Genomic DNA, 10,392 nt, shown 5'->3' with positions numbered 1-10,392 from the left:
AAAAAAAAAAAAAAAAAAAGGCAGGGCTTCCCCTGTGGCGCAGTGGTTGAGAATCCGCCGCAAATGCACGGGACACGGGTTCAAGCGCTGGTGGGAAGATCCCACATGCCGCAGAGCAACTCAGAGCAACTAAGCCCGTGCGCCACAACTACTGAAGCCTGCGTGCCTAAAGCCCCTGCTCCGCAACAAGAGAAGCCACCGCAATGAGAAGCTCGCATCGCAACGAAGAGTAGCCCCTGCTCGCTGCAACTAGAGAAAGCCCACGCGCAGCAACGAAGACCCAACACAGCCAAAATAAATAAATAAATTAATTAATTATTTTTTAAAAAGAGAAAGAAAATAGTACATACTATTATGGCTGCATTTATACTAAGTTCTAGAACAGACAAAACTAATCTATGATGGTAGAAATCAGAACACTGGTCAAGTGGATGTGATGGGAGAACATATGGGGATTAACTGAAAAAAAGGGAAGATGGAAGTTTCTCGGGTGTTTAAAATTTTCTATAACCTTGTTAGGGGTGTGAGTAATAAAAATGTACACATTTATCCAAAATCTTTGAACTATAAACTTAAGATCTGTTTCCTGTACTATATGTAAATTGTACTAAATTAAAAACAAAAACAAAGGTAAACCGAATATATCTTGTGCCAGAGTAAAGAAGTACTCAAAGAACAATGGGGACATGTCAAAAGGGCACAGGAGTCAACTGGAAGGGACTTCCTCTGGCAATCTGAGCATCAAAAAGAATAATGATGGTATTGCAATACATTACATGAATACAAGTCCATAAGTAATAAGAATACTCATAAAAGAAAAAATATATTTGCCCCTGTTCGACTTTTTCCTTAATAAAAAGTTTTCAGGGACTTCCCTGGTGATCCAGTGGTTAAGACTCCGTACTCCCACTGCAGGGGGCACAGGTGCGATCCCTGGCTGGGGAACTAAGATCCCACATGCCACACAGAGCGGCCAAATAAATAAATAAAATAAACTTTTCAAACATCCCCTAGGGTGGGCTTCCCTGGTGGCGCAGTGGTTGAGAGTCCGCCTGCTGATGCAGGGGACACGGGTTCGTGCCCCGGTCCGGGAAGATCCCACATGCCGTGGAGCGGCTGGGCCCGTGAGCCATGGCCGCTGAGCCTGCGCGTCCGGAGCCTGTGCTCCGCAACGGGAGAGGCCACAACAGTGAGAGGCCCGCGTACTGCCAAAAAAAAAAAAGAAAAAGCTCCGAAAGCTATCCCAGGAAAATGAGAATGGACATTTCCCTAGTAGGGCATAACTTGCAGAGATATTTCCCAACCCATCCCCTATAGCCCAATAAAAACAAAAATTAAAACAATAAAATAAAAAAAAGGAATGCTGTAAACAAACAAAAATGATCGTTGGCAGTTATGTTTGTGACAGTATAAGGTTTGTTTTCCCATGTGCTTCACAGTGTCTTTTAACGAATAGAGGTTTTTAATTCAAATGTAGCCAAATTTGTCAATCCCCTCTTTTAAGTTTGGCAGTTTTTGTGTGAAAAAAAACTTTTTCTTAACCAGAAGATTGGTAAAGATATGTTTCTATACTTATTTCTAAAATTGTCAAGTTTTTCTTTACCCATTTAGGTCTTTGATACACCTGGATTTAATTTCATTATTTTATATGGATAACCACTTTTCCCAGGACCATCTGCAACGCTGTCTCTATCACCCATCAAGTTTTCACATAGACATGGGTCTGTTTCTAAACTCTCCACTCTGGTCCATTGGTCTATTTGTCTATCCTTGCCCCAGTACCACATGAAATTAATTAATGTAACTATACAATATGTATTGACACCTGGTAGTGGAAGTTTGCCCGACCTACTCTTCTTCAAGATCATCTCGATTATTCTTAGCCTTTTGCTCTTCCATTTAAATTTTAGAATTAGGTTGTCAAATTCACAAAAACCTGCTTAACTGGAATTGCAATGCATTATAGATCAATTTGGAAAAAACTGACATCTCAACACTATTTTATATACCCATGTTCAACAGTATATGAATATCTACATGATTATGCTATATTTATTTTTCTTGTCTTACTGCAATGACTAGGACCTCCAGTACAATGCTGAATAGAACACATGATTGCAGGCGTCATTGTCCTTTCCTCTTTTAAAGGTCCATTTTTCTTATATTTCACCACTGAGTATGATGTTTGCATAGATGTTTAGTAACCAACTTTTATCGGGTTGAGAAAGTTCCTTTTTATTTCCAGTCTGCTAAAATCTGAATGTCAGATTTTACTGACTGCTTGTTCTACTCCTATTGAGATGATTATAGAGTTTTTCTTCTTTAGTTTGTTAATGAGGTGAGTTACAGTAACGAATTTTCTATCGTGACTCCACTAGTACTCTTCAGGTAAGCTCAACTTGGTCATAATATATCATCCTGATTCATACACTGCTGAACTCAGTACCAGTGGAAAGAGGAAGGGAATAAATAAGAATACAAGAAAAATTCCCAGAACCGAAGGGCAAGTCTCCAGTCTAATGGGGCTCTGTGTGTGTTTGCAGTATAACCAATGGCACAGGGCTCTCTGTGTGTTTGCAGTATAACCAATGGCACAGGGCTCTCTGTGTGTTTGCAGTATAACCAATGGCACAGGGCTCTCTGTGTGTTTGCAGTATAACCAATGGCACAGGGCTCTCTGTGTGTATGAGCATAACCAATGGCACAAAGCCTACACCAAACATAAAGTATGCAATGCACAATTTCAGGAGCACCATTCCCGTTGCATCTATGTTCAGTGGCGACCCCTGCAACTGTGCGGTTCACAGCCCTTTCCAGAGGCTATTACAGGATTTGCTCCATGATAGCCCTCTTCCTGAGATCTCCCAAAAGGAAAAAAACAGATCACACACACAAAAATGAGAATCAGAATGGCATCAGAATTGAGCAGTGACCACGGCTTCTGGAAGATAAATCTATGACTTCAAAACGCTTAGTGAACATTATTTCCAATTTGAAAATCTATTCCCAGTCAAACTACAAATTGTGAGAGTTGAATAAAGGCATTTTAGACACAAAAGAATTCAGAAAACTTACCTCCCACATTGCCCTGCTGAGACAACTACAGCAAAACGCTGGACAGTTTAGGTTGTTTCACAGCTTCCATTCCTCCCTACTTCTCCAAGTTCTGTTCAGTAACCAACCTTACCTCAGAGAGCCTGGTGTGTTTAAGGGAAACCTGAATCCACTCCCCTATCCACGGATGGGCTTGGTTAGTATCAATAAATAAACCAAGCCCATCTTCTTCCCTTATAATGGTTCAGAGACTCAGGCAAGTAAGTCAATCAAATCACAGCACTCCCCCCAGCCACAGGGGGCTTGGTTCAGGAATGGATGTGTGAGATGATCTGGCCAATGATATATAGGAAGATGTTGGCTAGATGTTTTCTGGAAAAGAAGTTTCCCCACCCCAAAAACATGACCAGAAGAAATGGCCCCTCTTCCTCCAGACCAGTGGTGTCCCAATGGAAGTCTCAAGCTGCCTCAGACATTTCACTGCCATAAGAGAAGTCGCCCTAAGGATAAAACCAAACCCAAGGGAAACACAGCCAAGATATTCATAGGGCCTAAGCCACTAGATCAATCCCAGTCTGAAGCCAGCCCTATCTCTGGGCTCCCAGTTCAATGAGTCAAGAAATATTCTTAGAGTTTAAGCCTCCTCGGCAGCTTTTCTGTGATCTGCAGCTGAAAGCTTCTAGGAGACAGTGGATTCAATCCAACCAACATACATGGGAAGGCACAGAATGAACACTCCACAGGGGTCCAGAGAGCAACTGGCTCAGACTAAGGAGAGGCCAGGGGCTCCAAGGGGGAACTCAAAAGAATGCCTACTAAAATGGGGCAACTGGAGTGGGGAGAGGAAACTGAAGGATATGGTAAGTCAAAACAATGCAAGGAGAAAAAAAGGTTAAAGAAGAAAACTCCAGGGAAAGTAAATGACTACAGAAAAAAGGAGATATAACCCCAGTATAATTCTTGGTTTTGCAGTGAATAATATTTACATAGTCATATTATAGTAATATAAACCTGGTTTATTGATTTCATCACAACTTATGATGACTACACTGAGAAGATGGAAGGAGAGAGGGGAGAACAGTCAGCGTAAGAACCTACTCCTCACCTACCACAGCAAACATACGTAAATCATTTCCAAAACTGATAATCAAGAAACAGCAGCGTATGCTATTAGAACATGGAGGTGCCTACTAGACGAAGTTGCTAAAAAATACTAAGCGGCTGCCCCTGGGCAACAAGACCCGGGTAGAAAGACAAGCGGCTTTTTGCTATTGCAAAAATAGCTCCTGAGGATTATGTGACTTAACACTGTGTACATATCAGACGTTTTTTTCTTTTAACATCTTTATTGGAGTATAATTACTTTACACTGGTGTGTTAGTTTCTGCTTTATAACAAAGTCATATTACACTTTTATAAAATAAAATGTTTTATATTAAAATGTTTTGTGTATATAAATAAAAGATGTCTTCTCAGGGCAGAGCATGAAAGAACAGTAAGAAGGTAAAGAAGAGTGCAGACTTATTAGGTTGGTTGGATGATAGTTACTTTTTACTTTTTATAACTTTGTCTAGGTTAAATTATAACATCTATATTTTATACAGTGTGTAAATTAGGACAAAAAATATATTGCAGGGAAAAAAATATTAGCCTCATATCCAGGCAGGCAGAAGGCACATCTCTGGCTCCACAAGCCCCACCCAGGCAACCGAGAGACATCAGTACCCTACCCAGGACAGAGGTTCCAAAGCCAAGGGCTAGAAGGGCAGCCTTTCCCTGTGGCCAGCAAAAGCCTCCTCCCTGGTCTCACGCCTCCCTCCCCAGGGCCCAGCAGATCTCCCCAGGAGCCTGGGCCTCTCAAGCAGACTAGGCCAGGTGAAAAGGGGCCGCAACTCAGCCTCCTCCACACTCCAGCCTGGGCCAGAGCTGGGTGGTCCATCCGCCTGGAACTTAGGTGCAAGGGGATCCACAGTGCAAGAGGGACAGGGGAGAGGTTACCTACCACAGGAGTTGCAGGTGAAGCAATCGGTGTGATACAAGCTCCCCATTGCCTGGCACGCCTGCCTCGCTCCATAGATGCCAAGCCCACACTTGATGCAAATCCCTGTGGAAGAGGAGGCAGGAAAGAGCAGCGATCAGCACCAGGTCTGTGGACTTGAATGGACACGCATCTGACTCCCAGTCCTAATGCTGCCCAGCCACGTGATCTTGCGCAAGCAAAGTCCATAGGCCTCCTTCGCTCCATTACTAATGGCTAACATGAGGATAGGAAGGGTACCACTACTTAGGGTTTGCTGCTGTTGTCTGAGGACTCAAAGAGTTTAGCAGAGCACGTGGTAAGTCAGAGCTAACTGACACTGTCCACACCATCAAAATTACAATGACATGTTTATACCTGGAAAGTTGGTCTAAGCCCCTTCACCTTGATCTGCTCGTGGACAGAGGGAAAATCCTTTCTGCTGTCTATGAACCAAAAAGAATGAAGACCACAAAGACACAACCAGGGCAGAGTCCCTGACGCTCCCAGCCACACCTCCTTCATCTGTACAATGAGGTCAAGTTATTCTCTTGTTTACTCAACACACGGACACTGACACCCCGCATAGTTTAGGTGCCAGAGATTCTGCAACGCACCAAACAAATCCCCCCCGCCCACCCTCAAGGAGCATGTATTCCAGTGGAGAGAGATGGACAACAGGTAAATCACATCTCAGGTAGAAACAAGTGCTATGGAGGAAAAGAAGGCTGATTAAGAAAAGGCCTGAGCGTGTGATTTTTAAAGAGGATGGTCAGAGAAGGCCCCAGTGACAAGGTAATATCTGAGCAAAGGTCTAAAGGAAATAAGACAGCGAAGTTGCTCTGCAGGGAATAGCTGAGTGGACTTGGGGACCACCCCAGGGTGGGGTGCTTGGCAGGCAGGGGAGGGGTGGTAAGGAGAGGGGTAACCAGCAATGCCAGGGCAAAGGCCAGCACTAGCCTTAGGGAACTCTCTAGCCAGCCCTCCTGGAGACCGTGGAGATTGCAGGTGTCCAGCCCAGACATCAGAGGTCCTCTCACAGACTCACCAAAGCTCTCCCATGCCACAAAGGGCATGGAGACGGGCCCCACCTGCCCCCTGGACCCTAAGTCTTCTGGCCGCTTCAGGACATGCTGCCCTCAACCCTCTCCTTCCTGCTTCCCACCAGATCAGATCTTTCTCCTTAACATTTACCATGGCTGAGCGTCTCCCACTTTAAAAAAAGACCTCCCTCCCCCATCAGCCACCCCATTTTCCCCCTCCCCTCAGTCAAGAAAGAAAGCTTAGTCCACATCCTGTCATCTCCTAACGGTGCAGATTTATGGACTTTCTCTTCTGATCTTGCTAAAGGGGGCCCTCTCCTCCTCTCGGGTCTCCAGAATATGACCCGCACCTGGCTTTCTAGTTCTTCTCTCTTCCCAGTTCTACTGAGTATTCCCCTGCTCAGTCCTGGGTCTCCCATGCCTCAGTCTCCCCAGGGGAGGCAGAGACAGTTCAGATGCCCTCAAACCAGGCAGGAATGTAAAAGTGATTGGTGGGCACCCAGGTGAATGCAGAAGAGAGCCATGGCTGCCGGAGGTCACAGCCACGCCTCAGCTCCACTGATGGCTACCGGGGAGGAATGCAGGGCCAGCACTTCTAAAGATTCTGATTTTTCAAGAAAAGCTAGAAATCTAGATTTGTGCATGAAATCTTTCCATACTGAAATAAATTGTTACCTTAAATGTTTTGAGAATTTGAAAGCCAAACACACCACGTCTACAGGTCTCCACACGTGGCTTTGGCCCAGTGCCATCTGCTCCCAAATGCTCACCCCTGCCGAGGCTCCTGGCACTCTGCCCAGCCTGGATCCCTCTCCTGGGCCACTAATCCACCTCCCAGATGGCCCCAGACCACCTCAGGTCCAGAAGAGAGCTCTGGGTTCCTGCTCAAAAAACGGCACTTTTTTGACCAGGAAGCATCCAGGTCTACCCTATCTTTCTCACCTCCAGCTCTGAATCAGGTTCCTCTGTTCCCTACTCTGGACTTCATTCCCTCCCCTCACACCCACTGGCCCGATTCAATGTCATCAATTCTCATCCCACTTGGTGTTTCAACAGCTTCCTCACAGCATCCTACCCTGGCCCCCGATAATCCATCCCCCAAACTGCAGCCAGACTTATCTTTCTAAAGTGAAAAATGACCCACCCTCACACCTTCACTCTTGTCCATCAACTTTGAAAACCTGACCTTGTCATTTGACTAAGTTACCAGAAAACACGATGCCAAGGAGCAAAAGTCAGCTGCCTATTGGAAGCAGAACAGAAGGATGGGCCAGAGGGGAAGTTATGACCTTGTATTATTTTAGTTCTGCTTGATTTTTTGCTAAATATGAGCTTGCACCACTTTAATGAAAATACGCTGAAGAAGGACAACCAGGGGCTTCCCTGGTTCCCAAAAAAAAAAAAAAAAAAAAAAAAAAAGGACAAGCAGGACCATGAGGTACCTCCAAAATCCAAGGAGTAGACTGCTTCGGAGGAGAGCTGACTCCACCTTTGCGATGCAGTATGATCCAGACCAACAAGACCTGGCAAGTGCCCTCTGATGTTTGGGGCTGAGGCTGGGGCATCGCCAGGGTGCTGAGCAAGGGCTGGGTCAGTCCAGTGGGAGGAGACAGAGACGGCTGAGGGGAGATCGAAAGCGGATAAGCAAAGACGATGTCAACCAGACACTAGGATGAGAAGACGGGATGAAAGGGCGGATAAGACCTTGGGGCCATATAGGTTTGGGTTTGTTGTTTTTTCTTATTTTTGTTGTTGTTGCTTAATGAAAGACCCTTATACATATTTATAAACAAAAGAAAAGGGCCAGTGGAAAGAGGAAAGCTGAAGATGGAGGAGGTAGAGGTTGGAGATGGAAGGACCTTCATCCTCAGACCTGGACATGGACTTGAGAGCCTTCAGGGAAGGGACAGGAAGCCAAGACTGCGACTGCTGACCCCATTATTCTCAGCAAAGTAGAAAGCACGGGCAGGGCCAAAGAGAGAGGCAGGCTGTTGAGGGACTGAAAGAGGGAACTGACCAAGGCTAAGAGTGATGGGTGGTGCCCAGAAGAGCACAAAGTTTGTTAAAGACCATCACTCTGCGGCCTAATATAGCGACAGAAAAGGGGGCCGCAGCACTGACTTAGAGCCAGGGTTCTGCAGGGCAAACAGCAATGAGAGCAATCAGAGGTAGCGGTGAGACGCAAGCTGCAACCAGGACTGAAGACAGCTGAAGAGAGGCAAGTCCAGGGTGTGGCCTTGGGGGTGGGCAGCTGAAGAGAAGGCAGAGAGGTCACCAAAGTCAATGAGGTTCTGGAGGCCTGAGGCTGTTGGCTGGCTCCTGGCAGCAGAACTTGGTCAGGAGAGATGCCCATGAGAGACAGAGCGCAGCCAGGAGGTGAGCGGGTGCCAGCGCCAAGAAGAAGGGATGGACAGAGAGGAAAAAACACTCCAAGGGTGAGGTTTACCAGAGATCTCTTGAGCTCATGCTCCCTGCAGACTTCCTTTTGTAAAATGTTGTATTATTCAGGTTGATCTGTATGAAACTGCCAATTTCATAGCTCCAAAATGTGGAACATCGGCAGTAAGGTAACAGCAGTTCAAGCAAACAGCTGCTCATGTTTCTAAAAAATCAGGAAAATGTTACCTAGATCTGGCTTCTCTTAAAAAAAAAAAAACCCAAAGATCTATCATCACTCACCTCCCACTCCCACGTGGCTTCAATGGGAGCAGCAGGTCCCATTAGAAAGGATGACTCACCAGCCCCTTCACTTCTCCCACTACCTGTCCCGGTCTTCACACAAAGATTCAGGAGTAGCTACAGAGGCCCAGAGAACACACCCCCGCCCAGGCCCTGCAGCAAGTGGGGACAGGAAAAGGGGCGGTCTCCCCGGGAGAGAGCGCTGGAATCTCATTCTCTTCAGAAGGCAGCCCAGCTTCGGCTCCTGGTACCTGCCTGGCATGAGAGGCAATGGCTTCCTACTGCCTCCCTGCTCCCAGGCGGTCTGACAGCAGCCACAGGACCTACCAGACCACAAATTCTCACCGTGATGCTCCTAGATGAGCAGGTCCCCTCCCAAAGGCAGGACAACCCTTTGGCCTACACACTCCCTTGACCACCTGACCCCTCCTGGGCTGCAACCCCAGGGAGTATAACGGAAGCGTACCTATCCTTACTTGTCTCCTTTTGCCCACATTCTTCCCTCGGCCTGCAGTGCCCCCATTGCCCGTCCCATACAACCTCCTTCCCTCTCAAGATCCAGTTCAGGGCAGTCCTGAGCTGCTAACTGGAATGAACCATGAAATACAAACTCCAGGACAGCCTCAGTCTCAGACATGATAACCACCACCCCCTCCAAAGCCAGGTGCCTTCTTATCAGTAAAGGAGGGAGCGAAGCCCCTCCCCAGGCCTCCTCTCAGAACCTCAAGCCTCAAGTTGTCCAAAAGACTTGGGATCAAAGGGCCAAGGTCAGACTGAGAAAGGGAGGCTGTCAGAGACTGGTGGTCTTTGCAAATGATGTGAAAGGATTCCCTTCGGAAACATCCCATAAACACAGCACAGCGGAGTGAGGACAGCCCAGTATGACCAGCTTAGTCTCCCCACCCTCCCCCCCAGCGTGGGCTTCTCCTCCCTCAAAGACTCTACTTCCAGCCACTACCATTATCAAAGCCTCAGATCAGGCGGGCTCCGGTGGTCTCCAGGCCACGCCACCTCCCTGCCCCTGTTCACAGCCCTTACTGCTGGGAGAAGGGAAACACACAGCTTCGCCTGACCGGCTGATCACAAAGCATGGAGTACGATGAGCTGAGGCAAGTGCCAAGGGTTAAGAAGAAATTATTCAAAAATAGCTTTTTCTGCCTATTAACGTGACTTTTTCTCTAAATTAGGGGCACCGCATCCACTGACTTTGCCAGAACTCCCGGCCCAGAGACCCAGAGGCTAAGCCACTGTCCTAAACAAGCCCCCAGACCTGGAGGTTCACACACACACTCCGTCTGCGGGAACAAACGTCGCCAGCTCCCCAGCCCCACGGGAGGGACACAGGCTTTTTGCAGCCCGGTCCCTCGTCCGAAGCCCAGCCCTGGGCCCAACCAGCGCTCTCCTCGGCCGAGCCGGCCGCCTACCCGGAGGTCGTCCCCGACCCCCGACGAGGACAGCGGAGGCCCGGGGCCGCGGCGCGCGGGCCGCGCGGCCGAGGTCGCTCACCGAAGTAGTCCCGCGCAGTGCGCGCCTCCAGCGCCCGCTCCAGCTCTCGGGTCAGCGCCTCCAGCCGCCGCTCCGCCGAGCTCGGGGCGCCCT

The 10,392-nt window shown here is 47.7% G+C and overlaps 1 protein-coding gene across 1 annotated transcript in view; it reads right to left on the bottom strand.

Annotated features, from left to right (window-relative positions):
* WTIP (WT1 interacting protein) overlaps window positions 1-10,392 on the bottom strand; it is a 23,797-nt gene that overhangs the window by 12,632 nt on the left and 773 nt on the right. The window contains exons 3-4 of the mRNA XM_024734113.1: window positions 10,300-10,390; window positions 5,057-5,158 (exon numbers count right to left, since the gene is read on the bottom strand). Of these exons, the coding sequence (XP_024589881.1) occupies window positions 5,057-5,158; window positions 10,300-10,390 (193 nt within the window). The remainder of the gene's footprint in view (window positions 1-5,056; window positions 5,159-10,299; window positions 10,391-10,392) is intronic.

The sequence above is a fragment of the Neophocaena asiaeorientalis genome, unplaced genomic scaffold (assembly GCF_003031525.2).
Source record: "Neophocaena asiaeorientalis asiaeorientalis breed wild unplaced genomic scaffold, Neophocaena_asiaeorientalis_V1.1 scaffold280, whole genome shotgun sequence".
Taxonomy (NCBI): Eukaryota; Metazoa; Chordata; class Mammalia; order Artiodactyla; family Phocoenidae; genus Neophocaena; species Neophocaena asiaeorientalis.
Note: the sequence above shows the minus strand (reverse complement) of the source record. Positions and strands in the feature narration are given on the sequence as shown.